This window comes from Fulvia fulva, chromosome 10 (genome assembly GCF_020509005.1).
Source record: "Fulvia fulva chromosome 10, complete sequence".
Classification (NCBI taxonomy): Eukaryota; Fungi; Ascomycota; class Dothideomycetes; order Mycosphaerellales; family Mycosphaerellaceae; genus Fulvia; species Fulvia fulva.
The window spans coordinates 3,074,225-3,093,650 of record NC_063021.1 but is presented as its reverse complement, the minus strand read 5'-3'; the positions used below and the strand labels follow the sequence as shown (position 1 = coordinate 3,093,650).

General features: G+C 54.4%; 7 protein-coding genes across 7 annotated transcripts; 4 read left to right on the top strand and 3 right to left on the bottom strand.

The window, feature by feature from the left end:
- Positions 1 to 53: 53 nt before the first annotated feature.
- CLAFUR5_12234 (uncharacterized protein) lies at positions 54 to 4,517 on the bottom strand (the record flags this gene model as incomplete). Its single annotated transcript, XM_047911382.1, has 1 exon — positions 54 to 4,517. The coding sequence occupies one exon, from the start codon at positions 4,515 to 4,517 to the stop codon at positions 54 to 56; it is 4,464 nt and encodes a 1,487-aa protein (XP_047767336.1).
- Positions 4,518 to 4,865: 348 nt separating this feature from the next.
- On the top strand, positions 4,866 to 6,274 carry CLAFUR5_12233 (Geranylgeranyl transferase type-1 subunit beta; the record flags this gene model as incomplete). The annotated part of the gene is made up of 3 exons (XM_047911381.1): positions 4,866 to 4,904; positions 4,963 to 5,538; positions 5,588 to 6,274. 3 exons carry the CDS (start codon positions 4,866 to 4,868, stop codon positions 6,272 to 6,274), a joined length of 1,302 nt encoding a protein of 433 aa, XP_047767331.1.
- Positions 6,275 to 6,319: 45 nt separating this feature from the next.
- On the bottom strand, positions 6,320 to 7,534 carry CLAFUR5_12232 (Epoxide hydrolase srdG; the record flags this gene model as incomplete). The annotated part of the gene is made up of 2 exons (XM_047911380.1): positions 6,320 to 7,128; positions 7,186 to 7,534. 2 exons carry the CDS (start codon positions 7,532 to 7,534, stop codon positions 6,320 to 6,322), a joined length of 1,158 nt encoding a protein of 385 aa, XP_047767330.1.
- Positions 7,535 to 8,877: 1,343 nt separating this feature from the next.
- Positions 8,878 to 11,620, bottom strand: CLAFUR5_12231 (putative Rho-type GTPase-activating protein 2; the record flags this gene model as incomplete). The annotated part of the gene is made up of 3 exons (XM_047911379.1): positions 8,878 to 9,928; positions 9,982 to 10,594; positions 11,122 to 11,620. 3 exons carry the CDS (start codon positions 11,618 to 11,620, stop codon positions 8,878 to 8,880), a joined length of 2,163 nt encoding a protein of 720 aa, XP_047767333.1.
- Positions 11,621 to 12,588: 968 nt separating this feature from the next.
- On the top strand, positions 12,589 to 13,753 carry CLAFUR5_12230 (Geranylgeranyl transferase type-2 subunit beta; the record flags this gene model as incomplete). The annotated part of the gene is made up of 3 exons (XM_047911378.1): positions 12,589 to 12,702; positions 12,760 to 13,655; positions 13,711 to 13,753. The coding sequence occupies 3 exons, from the start codon at positions 12,589 to 12,591 to the stop codon at positions 13,751 to 13,753; spliced, it is 1,053 nt and encodes a 350-aa protein (XP_047767332.1).
- A 1,128-nt stretch (positions 13,754 to 14,881) lies between these two features.
- Positions 14,882 to 16,739, top strand: CLAFUR5_12229 (uncharacterized protein; the record flags this gene model as incomplete). The annotated part of the gene is made up of 2 exons (XM_047911377.1): positions 14,882 to 15,188; positions 15,235 to 16,739. 2 exons carry the CDS (start codon positions 14,882 to 14,884, stop codon positions 16,737 to 16,739), a joined length of 1,812 nt encoding a protein of 603 aa, XP_047766899.1.
- Positions 16,740 to 17,789: 1,050 nt separating this feature from the next.
- On the top strand, positions 17,790 to 19,166 carry CLAFUR5_12228 (uncharacterized protein; the record flags this gene model as incomplete). Its single annotated transcript, XM_047911376.1, has 1 exon — positions 17,790 to 19,166. The coding sequence occupies one exon, from the start codon at positions 17,790 to 17,792 to the stop codon at positions 19,164 to 19,166; it is 1,377 nt and encodes a 458-aa protein (XP_047766900.1).
- Between the last annotated feature and the right edge of the window lie 260 nt (positions 19,167 to 19,426).

The following is a 19,426-nucleotide window of genomic DNA, read 5'->3' as shown; positions in this document are numbered from 1 at the left end:
ACAGCGCTCGGGAGTCCACCTCCCAGTTCTGTCGTAACGCCCCAACAACAGCTCTACGCTGCCGAGGCCTCATGACGCTGCTCAGCAGCTTCAGCTCTCAAATGACGACCGAGTTCCTGCTCTGCAGCAGTACTGGTCGCCTTCTGAGCCTTCCCGAACAAGCACTGCCACAAATCACCATTGCCAACCACCTCACCACCTCCCTTACCAGGAACCAGAAGCTTTGTCAACGGTGCCGCCTGCAGCTCTTCTGAGTTTGCGGCATCAATGGCATTCTCCTGCATCGGGGCCGGCGTCGATGATCGAGACTTTTCGCTTCTCTTAGACTGCAGTCGTGCCTGGACATGAGCCTGGCGGCGAGCGACTGACATCTCGTAGATTGCTTCCTCCACAGTATCAGTGATCAGATACATCCACACAGTGGTTGGTCGCGTTTGTCCGATTCTGTGCACTCGAGAAATCGCTTGCAGCTCGACAGCAGTCTGAATGAGAGGCTCGCAAATGAAGACGTGGGTAGCATTAACCAGTGTCAGGCCAGAAGAGTCAGTCTTTGCATCGAGCAGCAAACAGTCGATGCTGGGATCGTTTCGGAACTTCTCAGCTGCACCGGATCGTCCTAGTCGTGCATAACCAATCTTGAACTCCTTAAGCGCAGTACCGAGCACATCCAGGAACTCGCGATACTGGGAGAACACGATGGACTTGGCGCCTGGGTCATGCTCCCGGATCCACTGTAGGTGTCGACCTAGCGTATCGACCTTGGTGCCGTAAGAGGTTGGCAAGTCGATGGTCTTGATCTCGTCCAGGAGCTTTGAATCCACATCGGTGTAGATTGACGATTGTGAAGAGGGCGACGACAAGCTGGACCCATCTGACGATGCCTCGGACTGCACTTCCTCTCGCGCACGTGCCTCGCGTGGCTTCAGTGTGATCGGGTGCATGTCGTTGTGAGAGATCTTGCGCTTGCACATCGGACAGCTCTTATGCGACTTGTGCCAGTGCGTGATACACTCCTTGCAATACTGATGGCCACAGACAGTCATCACGCCATTCTCGAAGGTATTGGTGCAGATAATGCAAGTCTTGGGCTCTGACTGCGATCCCGATTCGTCCTTCATGGATAAGAGAAAGCGTTGTCGCGATCGATGTCTGTCTCTCTCCTGAACCGCGAGCTCTTCGTAATCCATAGCGAGTGTCAACGCAATTTGGTCAAGCTGCTCGTCGAGCTCTTCCTTGTACGGCTGAACAGCATCGGAAAGTTCCTGCAGCTGGCGATAGAACTCAACTCGCTGGTTTTGGGTAGTGCGAAACAGCTCAATCTCCTTTTCAAGACCCAATAGAACCTTGCGATATGACAAGCTGATGCTTTGGAGCGCAGTGAGATACTGCTTGACAATCGTATGCTCGGCCTCAGCACGGGATCCAGTCTGATGATAGTCGAGGACCGTCTCAACGGTACGAGCTTCCTGTATCAATCTCTGAACGGAGCTGACATCCTTTTGCTGTGCATGGAACTTGTTCCGGGTTCCAAACAGCTCAAGCACCAACTCTGGTGCATGCACACCTTGCGGCCTCAGCTCTTCTGGTGTCTCTGGGTTAAGGTATGTCTTGGCTGCTCTCACGAGACCCTTCACTTCGATGTCAATCAGTGGCGCTGTCTCACCGGTGATCAGGGTATTCAGATCGGCGTGCATTGCTTTTAGCGCGTCAAAGTAGACATAGAGTTCGTCCTGTTGCTTCGTAGAATCTTCATACTCATCACCAGTGGTCTCTACGCCATCAGTTTCCTCATCAACAAGTGGCTTCGTGAGGTATTCTGCCATCTTTGAACGCCAATTCTGTATGACCTTCGCCTGCTGGCGGATGACGTCGAACAGATCATCGGCTTTCTCGACGATCTTGCGACTTTCGATGCCACCGAGACTTACCAAGTCTTTGATCTTCGGCAGCTTCGTTGCCGTACCTTGACCTTCGAGGTCTTTGATCTGCTGCATGGAGCCTTCAGCTTTTCGGGAGATGTCGATGAGAATATTCCTTCGCAACGCTTTGGCGATGTCATAGAGCTCAATCTCTTTCGCCTCGAGCCGCTTGAATTGATCCGAGCCCTCCAGAGTCAGTGCTTCATTAGTCTTGATCTGGTAGTACGCAGTTGCTGTAAAGAAAGTGCACACATGATGAAGCTTGAGCGCCTCTCGAAAAGCAACACGGTAACGCGACAGTGCTTGCGAAGAGTCTGAAGATTCGTCCTCTGTCTCGGTGTCGCCGTCGGTCTCCTTGGCGCGGCTTGCTTTCGCGTTATCGAGTTGTTGTCTCGCATCTTCCAACATCTTTTGCGTAGTAGCGAAGGCGCCCTTGTAGATGTTGAGCGCTTGCTCGCTGCGGTGGTCGTCCTGTCCATTATTGCCAACTATATGAGCATGCTTCAATGCTGCTGTGATGACGTCTTTCTCCTTAACGCGCAAGGTCGTCTCATTCTGCTCGATCATGACATCGAGCACTTCGGCGACTGTGCGTAGGGGCGCGTTTCCTCTTCCCAGAGCCTTTCGGTTCTTTCCACCAACCTGCGGATGTAGACAAGTTTGCCTCAGCCGAACGAGCCAAGATCGCATACTCGAGAGCGTGCTCTCATGCTTGGAATCCCAACCATCTGTGATCGGTGCGCCACTTGCACTGAGGCCAACTTCTTCGCACATCTCCTGGAACAACTCCGTGTATCGCTGCTGCTCGATCACAGAGAAGGGCACTGTCACGACCACGCGCTTCTGTGGTGGTAGTCGCAATTCTTCGCGAACAAGCGCCTTTGTATGCCGGAGCGCAACCTTCCCGAAGACGTGGCGGAACAAGTGCTTGTGCTTCCAGACGAGATGGCTCCAAAGCTTGGCGCTTTCACTCAATGGTGCATAGCGGAGGAATATCAGCAAACCATGGAGATCTTGAAAGTCCTTCTTTAATGGTGTGCCGGTTACCGCCCAGCTGTGTACTCTCGGCAGCCGGCGCGCTACACGAGCTGCGCTGGTCACGCCGGACTCTACCATTTGCGCCTCATCGATACAGATACGCCACCATTCAAGCTGGACCAGTGGGCTTCTCTTTCTCTTGAATTTCGGCGCGTGTCGCATATTGCGCGCTGGCGGATCTTCTGCGAAATGCACCTCACGTGTCAGCACGGCATATGTCGTCAGGACCACATCGTAGCTCGTTGCAAGTTCCTTCATCAGATTGTCGACGGTTGGATCCTTCTTCTTGCTGCCAGGAATGCCTTGATAGTGGTACACGTTGAGATGTGGGGCATGGCGGCTGAGCTCGCTTTGCCACTGTTGCAAGATCGAGGCAGGCGTGACAATCAACGTTGCTCGTGATTGTATGACCTGAGTGCCTGAAGCCGAGTCGAGAACCTTGTTCGGGGACAGAGAGGTTCTGTTGTGTAGCGAAACAAGTGCCATGAGCTCGACCGTCTTCCCCAGGCCCATCTCCTCTGCAAGCAGACCACCTGAGAGCGCGCCATCTTGATCTGGCAGCTTGCGTGACACTATGCCCTGGAGATGATCCACGAAGCATTCGTCACCGTTGAGATCCTGTACCGAGGTGTAGAAGTCACTTTGAGGGCTGCCAGTGGATTCGCCTGCGCCTTCACGTGTAATCATCCAAGATACTGCTCGCTTCTGGAAAGGGTACAGATCAACATCAAGTACATCCCGGTAGCCCTCTACGCTGGCGTCTTTGGGAGGCACATGTACGCTTTCGTAGAAATCCTGTGGAGTCCATGGCTGGTCGTCGAGGTTCGCAGCCGCTTTTCTGTGATCTGGGAATGCCTCGAGTAGGAAGTCCTCGTCCGGATAGATCCTGGAAGTGCCAGTCGGCGCGCCTGCAGTGAAAGCGGAAGCACCATCCAGCCATGAGAGTGTTGCCGCGAATCTGATGACAGTGTATAGCTGACCACTCGATCGGGTCAACGTGCACTTAGTGATCGTGGCCGGTTGCTCTGCGCTTCGTGTTCTGTATGGAGCGTTTGCTAGATGGTAGCCAGGGATCGCCAACTTGCGGAGGTACTCAAGAGTGTGCTGTGGTATTGAATCCGACTCGAGGATCAATACAGACTGCCTGCTTCCTGGAGTAGACAAGCGCAACTTGACACCATGATCGTCGTCCCCGACACTGACAAGCGCAACCTCCAGCTGTGGCATGTCCGTATAGTCGACATCATCGAGGATCCTCTGATCGGATGCGCCACGCGAATGCGCTGTCTGTGGAAAGTGGAAGTCGATCGCGACCTGAGCAAGGGGAATGTGCTCCAGTGCAGTCGATGGGTCATCGGCCTCTTTGTGGTCGCGTTCAATCTTCCTGCGCTTCTTTGGCGGACCTTGTTCATCATCGTTTGCGACTGGCCGTGATCCATGCTCCAGGAACCATCTCGTCGGCGTAAACCCCCCAGCTTCGACCACTATCGACTTTTGATCATGCGATCGCACTTGCGTTGAGAACACAGTCGCCACAGCGTGCTCTCTGCGCGGCGCCATGGCGAAGTGTGTATGGTGTGTGTTGCGATGAAGTGAAGTGAAGTCGCGAATTGATGCTTTGAAGTGCCACTTGAACTTGATGTAGATCCTTGCAACGTTCAGACGCGCTTTCTGCCTAAAGTTGACAGGGATGTACGCGCTAGCTCCGCACTAGCCACCGCCACATCTATTTGAGTTGATGCGAAGTCTTCGCTGTTTCGTAGCTCCGAAGGCTGTGTGGCGTTTGATTACTTTCACCGGAACCTGTCTGCTGTTCTTGCATTTCCCGGTATTGAGGTACTATGTGCGCGGAAGACGAGCTGAGAGTACGACGATGAGCTTTGGACGAGATCAATTACGAACGAAGAAATGAGCGCTGGGCGCAATGAGGCGGCTTGCCTGGACAAGGTGAGATTTGCGGGAACGTTACGACGGGTCTTGTGTGTTGACATGAGTCCGGCACAAGCCAAGGCATGTCAAGTACTGGACGAGATGCCTGAAGACATTGCTGCCACACCATTATACTGGCAATGAGAGCAATCGAATGTATCTGGCCTTTTTCATAATTTCGGCTTTGGACCTTCTGGACTCATGGCATTCTATGACCAACGAACAAGAACGAAAGGACTATGTAGACTGGATCTACCATTGTCAACATCCCAAGGGCGGTTTCCGCATGTGGCCCGGAACTGACTTCGGCGTACTGGCTAACGAGGACAACGCCAGATGGGATCCTGCGAATGTGCCAGCAACATACTTTGCTTTGTCAGCACTGTTGGTCGTGGGCGATGATCTCAAACGCGTCAAGCGGAGAGAGACGCTGGACTGGTTGCGGCAGATGCAGCGGGACGACGGATCTTTTGGTGAGACGCTCGTGCATGGAGTAGTAGAGGGTGGCATGGACCCACGCTTTGGCTATTGTGCTACTGGTGCAAGGCGCATTCTGCGTGGCGATATCGAAGATGGTCCACTAACCATTGACGGCGTTGTTGTTGAGGACATCGATGTGGACAAGCACGTCAAGTGTGTTCAGCTCGCAGAGGTGAGTATGTGCTGACATGGTCAGGTGCACCGAACTAACATCAAAACAGAGCTTTGACGGTGGTCTCGCGGATCAGCCCTTTCACGAACCACATGCAGGCTACACCTTCTGCTCCTTAGGCTGTCTGAAGTTCATCGGCCGTTTAAGAACATCGGGAGAGGATGACAGGTCAAGACCGACTGGACCTTCGGATCTGAACTTGACGTTGAGCTGGCTTGTCAATCGGCAAACGGATCTCCTTGACCCTGATGCGGAAGACGAAGATATCACTGAGAGTGCAGCATTGCAAGACGGCATGGAAGAGAAGCCAAAGTTGATCTCTGACCCTGATACCCCGATCCACCAAAGTCCTGACAAGTCAACCGTCGACCCTGCAGATGTTATGACACCCTTCGGGCCAGTGACCCTGGAAGCTGGCATGAACGGCCGCACAAACAAAGTAGCAGACACTTGCTACGCCTGGTGGACCTGCGGCGCGTTACACATGCTGGATCAGCCCACCTTATACAACAAAGAGCTCATCGAAAACTACCTGCTTGGTAAGACCCAGCACTCTGCTCTCGGTGGCTTCGGCAAGTACCCCGGCGATCTACCAGATCTCTACCACAGCTACCTAGGTCTAGCAGCGCTAGGTCTAGGGAATGTCGATGGCATCAAGGCTGTGTGCGGAACAATGTGCATTAGCAAAGAAGCAAGTGCTAGAGTGCATAGCCTGTGGGGGGACCCCGAACAATGATACCCTGTTACCAACCACGAGGACAACGTTTCTCCACATTCTCTCCTACTTCTTCACGGGAAATCTTCTTTCAAGCCACTCCTTAATATTCGCCGCAATCTCCTCCGGCTTCTCATACAAACACCAATGCCCCGCATCCACCACCCTCTCCTCCAAATCCCCCACAAGTCCCTGCTGCACCGCGTCACCCATCAAATCAACCCTACAAACCCAGTCCCCCGTCTGCCCAATATAAAGCAACGGCACCTCAATCTTCTTGTTCTCCTCCTTCTCACACAACGCCCTCTCATCCTCCAGCATAGTATTATTCTTCAGACTGTGATAATACTGCACCGGACCTTCGAACCCATCGCGACTCATCCTCTCCCGGAACCTCTCAAAGATGGATGGGTCATTCTTCGCATACTCCTTCAACTCCACAATCCTCCCTTTCCACGCACCCGTCTGCGTGACGTACTGATACATCGCATTCCCCTCCACCGTCCCATCCCCCGTATCAAACATCTCCCTCATCCAAATATCCCTCCCCGGCTCATCTCCCTTCGTCGCGAGCGGGCCCGATTTCGGGCTATTGTCAGTCTCCTTGTTCGGCGAGGGGAAGTTTCCGTGGTTGACTTCGAAGAAGCGCTCCATGTTATGCCGCATTAGTTCAGCGGCGTTCGGTGCTGTGAAGAAGTTCCAGTACTCCCATTGCGGGTACCCGAAGCGTTTCGTGGTGTCGGCGTTGGCTGTTGCGAGGTCGAAGGCGGTGGGGGAGGGGACTTGGTAGGCTAGGGAGAGGAGGGAGAGGCCGATGCAGCGGGATTTGTGGTAGAGGTAGAAGCGTTGGGAGGTTGCGCTGCCCCAGTCGTGGCCTGACGTGTGTTGTGTTAGCAAGCGTTCTGGAGGCGTGGTTGGAGGTGAACACGAACCGATAGGAATAACACTATTCGGCACTTTCTCCTTATCGAGGATTTGCGATATGGAGTCTGCCATGGCTTTGTAGTTGTAATTCTTCGTCTCGACGGGTTTAGAGCTGTGGCCGAAACCTAGCAGGTCCAGCACGAGGAATGGGTAGGGCATTTCGAGGAAGGTAGGGATGGCGCCTGCCCACATGTAGGCGTCATCTGGATAGCCGTGGACGAACATGAGGGTGGGGACATCTTTGGATAGCTTCTGGGAGAAGTTGGGGGAGAGGTAGTACGAATATGTCAAGTTGTTCGGTGCTGTGATGAGGGATCTGTGCTCCAGCTTCTTCATTGCTTTCGTTGAGTAAGGCATCTTGTGCGGTGTCGCTGTGTCCTGGCTTGGTCTTTGCTCTGACGTTCTCCAGCTGGTAGCACAAGGGATGTATGGCGACCGGGTAACACCAGCAAGTCTTCAAATGATTCAATGTTCAAAGTCTTGGACAGTGACGTCTGAACCCCATAGAGCTTCGAGCTCGCATTGCCCATCACTCGCTGGAATTACCCCTCCTGGAACATGGACTGGTCTGAACTTTGTCTGCGCGCAGATTGTCTGAACGCCATTGCTGCCCCTCATTGTACGCAGGAACGGAACGCCTTGATCATTGTGTTTTCACGCCACATGAGCAGGATGTTGGAGTTGGAGGCTCCAGCTGCTGGTTTGGGAGTCCATACAACAGATGCTTGAGCTCCGTGTAGCATTGCAAACTGCTGCAGCAGCCATGGTATATAGTCTGCTGAACTGTCGATCTCATCCAGTCCTTGACAGTTCATCTGTCAAAGTGAGATGATGTGCACTTCGAGTTCCAAGCCTTTCAACTGTAGTCACACGCGAACAAATGCTGGGAGCAACGCATAATATCGTGTCCTGGTCGACAGCGGAGAGTAGTCGACCGGGACTTTGTGGGAGATAAGTCCTGCATCCTGGTCAGCTCGATTCACTGACGTGGTCGCTATTGCACGAAGGACTTCCAGATGACCCCTTACCATTATAAGATTGTATCACACTCCTGTCATCTCTTGTCTTATTCGCAGCGAGTTCCTGTTGTATAGAATCAGTAGCGACAGTTGTCCCGGGCGGACGATGGTGTAGTAGAGTCTCGTTGGTATCTCATCTCATCTCGCATGCAGATCCATTCACTCGCGTCTCTAGTCAGTAGCTAATCATACAATACCGCCCTATCAAGGCGTTCGAAGTAAGCAAGTAGAAAGCAGGTAGAACGATTCATCCTTCCTTTTGTCCCATGCATACCAAGTCTTCTCTGATCGTCTCAAACCATAAACCATTTTGCGCCCAGCGCCGATGCCCATGGACTGATGAGTAGATCCCATCAACTGGCGATGACCGTCAAAGCGGTCCGCCATGGGTCTTCAAAACATGAAGGGAAAACGCCGTTGTACTCCGTGACCTTGCTGGCCTGGGTATCCCGAAAAGTGATGGAGCCGTGATGATGAGTTCGTAGGATTGTGCCGTTGTCTTGTGTTTGCCGCGAGGGTCATACACACTGGCAACAGTCTATCGTAACACCGAGAAGGCTGCCGATGTTGCCGTTCTGCGATGCCTTAGGGCGATAGGCATATTAGGGTCGGGGCCAATTTCTGGCGTGTTGCAGGGAGTGCTGATGCAAGGAACATCCTCCCTGTGGCATGCGATGAGCGTCAGCGTTGTGCATGTACCGGGAATGACCAGTCGGCGTCGGCATTGGTCTTGACAGGTGTGGGAGGCAAGTCGCTTCTGCTGCGACTATGGCCCATGCGAGGTGTAGTGGTGGTGCTGCTCGTCCGGTTGTTCATGCCAGCATTGGTGTTGATGCTTTGCATGCCGGTCATGTTGCCATCGATAGGCGCATTGCGATTGTCTGCAGTTGATGGCCGCTTGGGCTCATCATTGATGCCGAGGCCGACAGCGCCGTTCGAGAATCCCTTTGTACCCTGTGGAAGGTAGGTCGCTGGTTTCGCATTCTCCCGTGGCCGAGAGTTGTCGCGTGAGTGAGACTTGCCGTTGTCATCGTATCCGGCCATTGGCCTGCTCGCAGTACTTCCAGTGCCGCTGCTGATCGCTCGATCATCCATGGAATGTGCTTCGGACGCGCTGTCGTCGAGAGTCGTGGCCCTCATAGAAGACTCCAGAGAAGCTGAATCGGTATGATTTGAGCCTGAAGGAGCTGGAGGATCATGACCGGCCTCGACGGCCTCTTCAATCTTGAGAGCATCCTTCTCTGTATAGCACCCTTGCCAGCAGTGCCGCCAATCACCGACTAGATAGTTGAATAGCCAACGCTCCAAGTTGAGGCACGGACCGACACAGACTGCAAGGTTGTTGAGGTCCATCTTGTTGCGATCCTTGTTGGTTAACAAGAGCGAAAGATGGCAAGTAATGGCGAAGAGCAGATAGTAGTTGAAAGGCGGCAGGTCGGAAAGAGTGTCGCGTAGCTTCTGAGACGCAGGCTGTCCAACATTCTTGTATTGTGGATTCTCTTCCTCGAGCTCTCTGGCAAGATGTTTCTGGAGGTCGACAGGCATGATTTCCGTGGGCAACTCGCGCAGCCAGGCCTTCAGCATACTGGCGATTTCGTTCGTGTCACGTACCTCTTCGGAGAGAAGATCGATGTCGAGCTCGGTGTCGAATCGGCGCTGCCAGTGTTTGACTTGAGGTCCACTTCCAGGAATACGATAGAGGCCCTCATTCTCGCAGTTCGTGTTGAGGTAGCTATAGATTGTCAGTGACGAGGCATTCCATGATCACACTTCAGCCAGACTTACTCTATGCATCTCCAAGGCAGACTTGGCATCCAGTACTCGGTCTTGTCCCGGCATCCTGATAGCTTCTTGCTGATGCGTGTAATGCGTGTCTGCTCAATCAGTGGCAGGTTGATGACCCGCAGTTGATACTCGGCGTCAGTCACCTCGCGCTCCTTGTTACTGCTACCGCTTCGGCCAAACTTGCCAAGGAAGCCCTTGCTCGTCCGACTGATCTGCTTCATGCCGGCGCCGAACGGATTGCTAGTCCGTAAACCACCGCCTTGTTGCTTGCTCTTGCCGTGAAGATTCTCCTCGCTCTGGTGAGCCGATACACGCTCAGCCGACTTGCCACGCTTGTCCGCCTCTTTACCCTTGCCCTGCATCCGTGCGTTCGAGCCCGGCCAGTCGGACTGCAGAGGTGCAGTGTTTGGTGGGTGCTCGAAGGAGTCCTTGGTATTCATCTTTGGCCGTGACTTGTTCGAGTCGGAGTCTCGTCGGATCGATTTTGATCTGAATATCCTGGGCCTGTTTACCCCTTGTTCTCTCTGCCGCCGTTGTTGGCTCGTGGTGCTGTCTTCGCTCTGGTGAGGTGTCGGTTGAGGTCTCGGACCCGGTAAAGGTGGTGCGTCGCGGTCTGAAACGAGCGCTGGTCAGCAAACAGACGCTCTAGATGATGCGCAATGAATGATATCGGTAGCGTAGTTAGCAATGGCAGTTAGTTGGCTGTTAGCATGGGCGCGACATGTCGATGGCACTGGTGTTGTTAAGGTCATGTTGACAGACAACATGTAGAAAAGTCGTCCGTCTTATACCATGACCTTCACTCCCACCGCGCCCTCACTGTGCTCACTGTCGCTCACGCCTATTGGCTCGCGTCTGCCTGTCCGCCCAATTGCTCTGATCTGCTCCGCCCAGCGCTCACTTCTGCTCACTCTCGTCCGCTTGCTCTGCTCTGCTCTGCTCTGCTCTGCTCTGCTCTGCTCTGCTCTGCTCTGCTCTGCTCTGCTCTGCTCTGCTCTGCTCTGCTCTGCTCTGCTCTGCTCTGCTCTGCTCTGCTCTGCTCTGCTCTGCTCTGCTCTGCTCTGCTCTGCTGTGCCGCCGCCGCCGCATATCACTTCACATCACGTCACGCACGATGAAACACAAAACCACGCGACTTACCCTCTGCTGAGTCCTTGCGCAGCTTCTCGTTGCTGCCCACCAAGCTCAATTCGGGTGTGCTTCCGTTCCGCCGTATGGTGTATATCTTGGATGCCATGCTGTGTGTGCTGCTGGTCGGGGGCCGGTCTGCGTCGTCCTCATTGCTCCCTTGCCGTAATTCCTTCTTCTGCTGCCGCTGCTCCTGTTCGGGCGAGATCCTGCTCTTGAAGTTGGTGAGAAAGCTTTTGGACCGGTCTCGGCGGTTGGTTTGGTTGGTTTGCCGGGGAGAGCCAGGTGGTGAAGCCGGCAGGGAGGGCAACGGCGTGAGGCCTGCAGCAACGTCGTGTTCGAAGCCGCCGCCGAAGGAGCCAAGATCGACGCCCTGGAGGTTCATTGGGCTGCTGTCTGCAGGCGGCTGCGGCTGCTGGATTGCACCATTCGCGGGGCCATGATTCAGGTTCAGGGTCGGGTTCTTGCTCTGCAGCGCGAGCTCGGACGGTTTCTGCTGGTGTCGAGGCATGTCTCTGCCTGGCGCACACGCAGACGCAACGTCGTGAGATTGCAGCGTGGACCGTGGTTGTGCTACCGGAACAGGGCAGCGGCCCAGACGGGCGGGTGTGGCAGGTAACGACTCAATGCTGCGATCGCACGCGCGGCCAATCGCACGGGCGCCTGCAGCTGTCCTGTGCCTGAATTTCTTTGTTCGCGGCTGCAGCTGCGCGCAATGCTGCCGGGCGGGAGCAGCGACGCTGAGACAGCTGAACTCGCTGGAGTCTGTGTCTGTATGGCAGTGGACAGCAGGGTCGGCGAGCCGCTGTGGGTACGGTCTGCGGTCGTGCGTTGGTGAGCGAGTGGGAGGGAGCGTCGGCTTCTGAGTGACGAGGTATCCGTCCGCGGCTGTCGTTCAGGGCTAGGTAAGCTTGGAGTTATCTACCCCTGGTTCGTGCTGTAGACTGTAGACTGTAGTTATGCTCGTGTCACTGCCCGGCCATGCCTGCACAACTCATGCACAGCACGCATCCTGCACACTGGCTTCTGCTGTAGCTGTAGTATACTGCCAGAACTGCGCACTGAAATACTGTAATAATACGAACACGAATGCAGCACTCGGCGGCCGCACTCTACTCTCTCTCCCTATATCTACCAATCCCAGTCTGTTTCTCCACTCTCCCGCTCAGGTACGCGACGGCACGCCAAGGCTTCTCTGCCAGGCGGCTGTCAAAGCTTGACACTAAAAACACCACCTCTGCCGCCACACGAATGCACAGTTTGGTTGCGCTTGTGTGCCTGCAGCGAGCCGCAGAAGTCGCATATTCCGCCGCCCACCTCACCTGCTCCCACCAGCACAGACACTGCACCAGTCTTGACAAGCTTGTGATCACGAAGCAGGCATCAGCTTATCGGCACGACGTTAGGCATCGTCTTAGTGTACTGTACACCGTAATTTGACGTCTCGAAGCCGAAGACAGTCCTCACTTTCATCACGACATGTCTCTCGCCGCTGGGCCTGGTCGCGGAGGAGGCGCTGCTTCTGGGCAGCTGCCCGACGAACTGCAGCTGGTGGTAGAGAAGCATGTCTCGTACATCAAAAGCCTGGACACTGTAGGTGGGAGAGGCTGTCCAACAACAACACTTGAGCTGACACTGACGGTGCAGTAGCGTCGAGATGAGCTCGAATATCACCTGACGGAACATCTCCGTATGAGCGGCGTGTACTGGGGCTTTACTGCACTGCATCTACTCGGACATCCAGAAGCTCTACCAAGAGACGGTCTGCTCGACTTCGTCTTCAGTTGTCTGCATGATAATGGAGGATTCGGTGCATCTCCCGGTCACGATCCTCACATGCTCTACACGTGCTCGGCAGTGCAGATACTGGCCATGATCGATGGCTTCGATGAGCTCGACGACAGATTGCCAGGTGGCCGGGAGAAAGTAGCCGACTTTATCGCCAGCCTACAGCAATCGAACGGAACTTTTGCGGGCGACAAATGGGGCGAGACAGACAGCCGTTTCCTGTTCTGCGCATTACTTGCCCTTTCCCTCCTCCACAAGCTACCACATCAACGACCGAATGAGACGCCGATCATCGATCTCAAAGCGGCCATGGATTTCATCAAGTCCTGCCAGAACTTCGACGGAGCCTTTGGTATCGCGCCAGGCGCAGAGTCGCACTCTGGCCAAGTCTACACCTGCGTTGGTGCCCTCACACTTGGCGGCGAGCTCGGCTCCTACCTTGGTGAGGAAGGCAAAGACAGGCTTGGGGCCTGGCTCAGTGAGCGGCAACTTGCCAGTGGTGGCCTCAATGGCCGCCCAGAGAAGCTGGTTGATGTGTGCTACAGCTGGTGGGTGCTGACGAGCATGGCTATGATTGACAGAATACACTGGATCGATGGCAAGAAGCTGGCCCATTTCATATTGAGCGCACAAGATCCCGACCAGGGCGGCATCGCGGACAGACCTGGCGACATGGTCGACGTATTCCATACGGTCTTTGGAATCGCTGGTTTGAGCTTACTCCAATATCCCGGACTGAAAGAGGTGGACCCAGCGTAGTAAGTTTGACAGATCTTCTGTTTGGGTGAGAAAGTCTTGCTAACACCTCCACAGTTGCATGCCGAAGGCTATTGTGGACAAAGTTCTCACACGGTAGTTTCGAGGCTCCAGCTGAATCACGACGAGTCATGGCTTTGCCTCAAAAGGGCACGTCATGAACCATGTGGCATATCTGCCGTATATGTAGCCACGCATGTCAATCCTCAGAGTCATAAGAATAACTACGAGGACTACAGATGCTATGTGAGTCCTTTATGCACCGCGCCAAGCACACAGTGTCTGCGATACTCGAACCGCGAGGCGTTGTGCTGCTTGTGCTATGAAAGCGGCAAACCGAGTGCACCCTTCCCCTCCACCTCTCGCAATCTAATAACCCGTGTTGAGCACATCAATGAGACCGGGCTACACTCCGAGAGCAGATTGATATTTGAGCTATTTGACAATTGACCTGACCGTCACACCAGCTGCGGGTAGGTTACTTCACGCTCATGACATGCCTTGTAAATGCCATCGCAGGTTATCACGCGATCACCGCATGGACGGCGAGTATCATTTTAGCTATCTCATTGTGTTGGTAGACCTCACTGTCGTTCCCGGAGAGTGAAAGCGGTCATGTGCACGCGCGACGGGAGCGGTTGATACGCGATGCCGGCACGTTCCAGGCAAGACGACAGGCATTGACGCCACACAGCAGCTTTCCCACCGACTCTTCACCAACACACCTACCTCTTTCACAGCAGCGACTTCCTCCCCCCACACTCACCCACCACACTCCGCTTCTGAAGCAGCAAGAACCACCACCACTCGCGGCAGCATCCTGCACCTGGGCTACTCGCCTGGCTGCACACTTCATCCTCCCTTCTGTTCTCCTCCCTCCTTCATCACCTTCATCCACACAACAACTCTCTTGCCTTTGTGCTGCGTTCTTTTGGATTGTCCTTCGTCCCTCCTTTGGTGTTTTTGAGCGTTCGTGCTGCATCAGCGAGCCACAGCATAGCACAGCACGCTGCTTCCGACCACATGCATTAATCGACCTCACCGTCTCTCCTTCAGCAGCCACGAGTAGCCATCAGCTCACGAGAACCAGTTCCACCCCATAACGACACGGTCAGCGGCAGCCACCGCAATTGCCACCAACGCCGGAACAGCGGCACCTCTGCATTCACTCATCCCACCGCAGCTGGATCAGCTCCTCCTCCTTTCAACGGCTGCACCGTTGCCAAGCATGAGCTTGCTAGCACAGGATGCCAGCAACATACCCCTCCATTGCAACATTTGCCCAAAGCGGCCAGACTTTTCAGATGTCAGCCATCTCCTCACCCACATTGCAAGCAAGGGCCACCTCAGCTGGTACTTCAGGACCAAAGTCAAGGGCAGCACCGACGCGAGCTCACAGAAGGTCATCGATGACTACGATGAATGGTATGAAGAGTGGGACGTGGCAACACTGATGCAAGAGCGGATGAGCCAGAAGGAAAAGAAGCGTGCCTCAGGCGCACGTCGCGTCGACACCTCGCGGAGAGGCTCTGGCGGTGAGTGTTTGTCAACTTCTGCCATCACTATGCTAACAGTGGTCAGCTTCAACGGCATCAAACTCCGCGCGAAACACCCCTGTTCCGTCAGGTCGCGGTCAACGTCAGCAGCGTCTTCTGAGACACAACCTTCACATGCTGGATCCTCAGCTCAACCGACACCAGATGGCGGATCCCATGTCACGATCTGGAACTCCTCACTCTCATTTCTCTTTCGATCGAGGCATGAATCACCCGTATGCACCACCTATCGGCAACTTTGCGCCCAATGGCATGAACATCTCATTTTCCGGCTCCGGCTCGAACTCGCCATACGTCAAGCAGGAGAGCATGAGCTCCTTCTCCGACAATGACGACGATGACGACGACGACGACGATAGTTACGTCGTGGAGCCGCGACCCCGCCGTCCGGCCGCTCGCCGCCGACAACACAATGGCAGCGGATCACTTGGCTCTTTGATGGATGACGACGCCAGTGTTGACGAGATGCCAAATGACGAGACGAAGCTCAAGGGCATTAGGTGGCCTGGCATGGACATTTTCGACTCCGCCACTGCAGAGATGAGACGGAAGCGGAATCAGAAGAAACATGCCTCTGTGTTGAGGTCACTACAGGCCACGAGCGAGGTCGTCGAGCCTACCGAGAGCGTCTGGGATACCGAAGGCATACTCCGCAAGGAACGACTCATCACCGGCAGTCCAGCCTCTGACGATAGTCTCATCGAGGGAGAGTCCGAGCCAGAGCCAGAGATCACGGAGAAGAAGCGTACACGTCGTCGTGCCAGACCTGCTCTGGTAGACAAGGATGTCAATACTGGCCGCATCCTCCGCAATCGTGGTCAGTCTCATCACCCGCCATTCGGTCGCAGCACGCGAGCGGCAACAGTGATGAAGATCGAGGATGAGGATGATGACCTCACATTCGCTCCTACCCGTCAACGTAAGCGGACTGGTTTCAGCATCCATCGCGACAACAGTGGTCCCGACATCACTTTCGACAACCCACCACCAATGAACTACCTCACCTCTGGCTTCCGCAACCCTTTCCAGCAAGGTAATCAACGCGATAACCTCTATCGACAGTACCAGAATGACATGAATGTGCCTCGTGCTCACGGACGACAGCCATCTTGGGGCAACGTCAATGGTACCTTCCGTCCTACATCTGGTGGAAACAACGCTATGCCTAATCCAGGCCTCGCCAACTTTGGCAACTTCCTCAACCACCAGACCGTCTCCCAGCAGTCCGGGGCTCCCACCAGTCACCACGCTCCCAACCCATTCCAGCAGCACTTCTCGTTTGGCCCACATCCAATGCAGACTGGCATTGCAAACCCAATGTACCAGCCACCGAACAATGATCCCTTTGCTGGCCTCTTCGACATCAACCCTCTTGCGATGGATCTTACCTTCCCTAAGATCGAAGGTGGACTCCACGCTCAACAAGACATGGCTCCGGCGAACCCGCTGTTCCTTAGCAGCAACCCTATCAAAGAGGACGACGAGGTCACTATCTCTGCTCGTGATAGTGTCACTGGAGAGGACAAGTGAACGAAATGACAACAGACGACAAGCAGCACAACGCGTGCTCTCCCACTATGGCACGATACTGGAGAGGCACCCTCTTGGTGCTTCCGAACAAACTGCTGACCACAATGCGGATCACCGAAGTTCTCTTGGAGTCATCCCGAGGGACAAGCTTCCAAACAATGAGGTATTGATAATATTAATGTGTGCTGTAAAATGGATGAGCAGAAAGATGGAGGACTTCATGGGGCATATGGGTTCTGTTTGGCTTACGAATAGCATGAGCGAGCACTTTCGTTTTGATGTTGACAGCAAGCGGGATCGTGGGCCCCCAGAGAAGGACATCCAGGCAGACTGAGTGTATGATAGCTGGCTATGTTTGGGAAATATGATGATATCTGTTCTACACCATTTTGTCGGCCTCATCGGAATCCGGCGCGATGATTTTCCGGAATGTTGACGCGGCAGTTGAAGGACAAAGACCATCGACTTCACATCGTCCTGTCTTCCAGGTCTTTGGAACTTCCGCCCTCAGGTAAACAGAACAATTTGACAAAGCACAATTACGCGCCGAGAGTCACACTCCAATACGAGAATCCTTCCCGTATGCAGCAAAGCGTCACCACTTTATGTTTTGAGCTATTAGCTCAGCTGCATCCTTCGGGGCTTGAGAATCCTACTCAACGTGGCACAGTGGTACAGTAAACAACGTGGCAGCCTCCATGCTTCTTTGTCGTTCTTGTTGAGCCGGAGAGCATCTTACTTCTTGTTTCCCTCTTGAGCTGGGAGTGCGAGGTGGCACCGGAGGCCACGACGCTTACAGCATACGACCAATAAGACGGAACATTTGGAGCTATGCCTACGAAATCCACAGGCTGCGCAACATGTAGGAAGAGGAAAATTCGATGTGATGAGGGACGGCCGGGGTGTGAGAGGTGTCGGGTGCATGGGGTTGTTTGTGGGGGGTATCGATTGCCGGAGAAGGGGAAGGTGCTGTTTGTGCAGGAGGGGGGAGGGGTGGGGGTGGGGGTATCTGTGCCGAGGAGGGAGAGGGAGAGGGGTGGTGGGAAGGGGATGAAGGGTGGAAGTGGGAGTGGGAGTGTGATTAATGTTGTGAGGGCGTCTGAGAGTGGTGTTGGAGATGGCGAGTTGGTCTGGGATTTCAATTCTGGAGCGGAAATTCTGGGCTTCGATGCGTTCGGCGGCGTGGGGATGGATTTTGGGATGTTGGGTGGAAGTGGAGGAGGAGAAGCAGGTGGTGGGATCGACCTGAATCAAATGATCCTGAACGCAATGCCCACCGCCACAGCCTCGCCTCGAACCAAGCAACGCCATCCCCACGACGACGGCCTGAACGAATTCTGGTTCAAAGACCGCAACGGCACGCCTATGGACATAACCCGCGCTATGGAACTCTACACCACCCCATCCATCATCCACAGCCCCGCCATGGAGAAACAAGTCATCTACTCAACCTTCATGGACACCTACCTTCCCCAACGAATCGGGGAGCAAGACGCCCACTTCTCCTTCTTACAACAACTCATCCAAACCCCGAACCTGCGGCCAGAAGTAAGTGCAGGTCTCGATGCGATGTCGCTGGTACAGGTCGGGAGTATTTTCAAAGATCAGAATTTACTGAAGCAAGCTGTGAAAGCTTACCATCGCGCGATTTCGGGCTTGTTGAAGACGTTCCAGTCGAAGGATACAGAGTTTGCCACGGATGATTATGTCCTAGCGACAGTGACGGTGCTGGCGAATTGTGAGTTTTTCGATGAGATTAGTCAGGTTGGGGATGGGTGGACGAAGCATATTGAGGGACAGCAGCAGTTGCTTGCGGCGAGGGGACCGGCGAGTATTCAGAGCAATTTGTCGTTGCTGTTGTATTCAAACATGAGGCATGGAGCGCTGAGCCATGCGTTGTTGGTGAGGAAGGCGTGTTTCATGGGGACGGAGGAGTGGAGGAGCGTTGCGTGGCGGGCGCCGTATGTCGATGCTGCGACGATTTTCTACGATTCGGCGTTGCAGGTTCCGGCGATCTTGGAGAGGTACGATCAGTTGAAGGCGGAGGATGGGGTGGGGAAGATTGATGCGATTCTGAAAGATGCGGCGAAGCTGGAGCAGGAGATGAGGACCTGGTTTGGTGGCTATCAGATTCGGTCCAAGTGGAATGAGCACAAGCTGTTTGAGCTTGCTCCTTTGGAGGCCTTCGGGACGTTTTCCAGTCTCTGCCCGGATCGCACACTCGAAGAGGCGTGTGTGTTCCCGACGTTTATGGTGTCGTATCTCATCTGTGTGTACTGGGACGTCACGCATTTCCTGCGGACGTCACCCATTTCCTGCGGACGACAATGCAGAAGTTGCACATGGCCAAGCATAAGAGGGACAATACATGGTATCCAGAAGCGGGGGACGAAGTCGAGGAGGCCGAGCTGCGGGAATACGTCCTGAACCTGTGCAGGTGTTTCCCTTACTTCTGCGAGCCGGTGTCGTCGTCCACGGGACAGATTGGGATGTTCCTACCCCTTCGCACAGCAGCCTTCTACTTCATGGAGCATGGTGACTGGAAGATGCTGAAGTGGTGTGGCGCTGTCAAGGATAATGTGTTCGTCAAAGGCATGCATCCGCCAAGTGTGCGTAGAGCGCGAGATCCAGCCAAAGACGACGGGCCTCTGACAGCGGCTATCAAGACGTTGGAAGATATGCCTGGG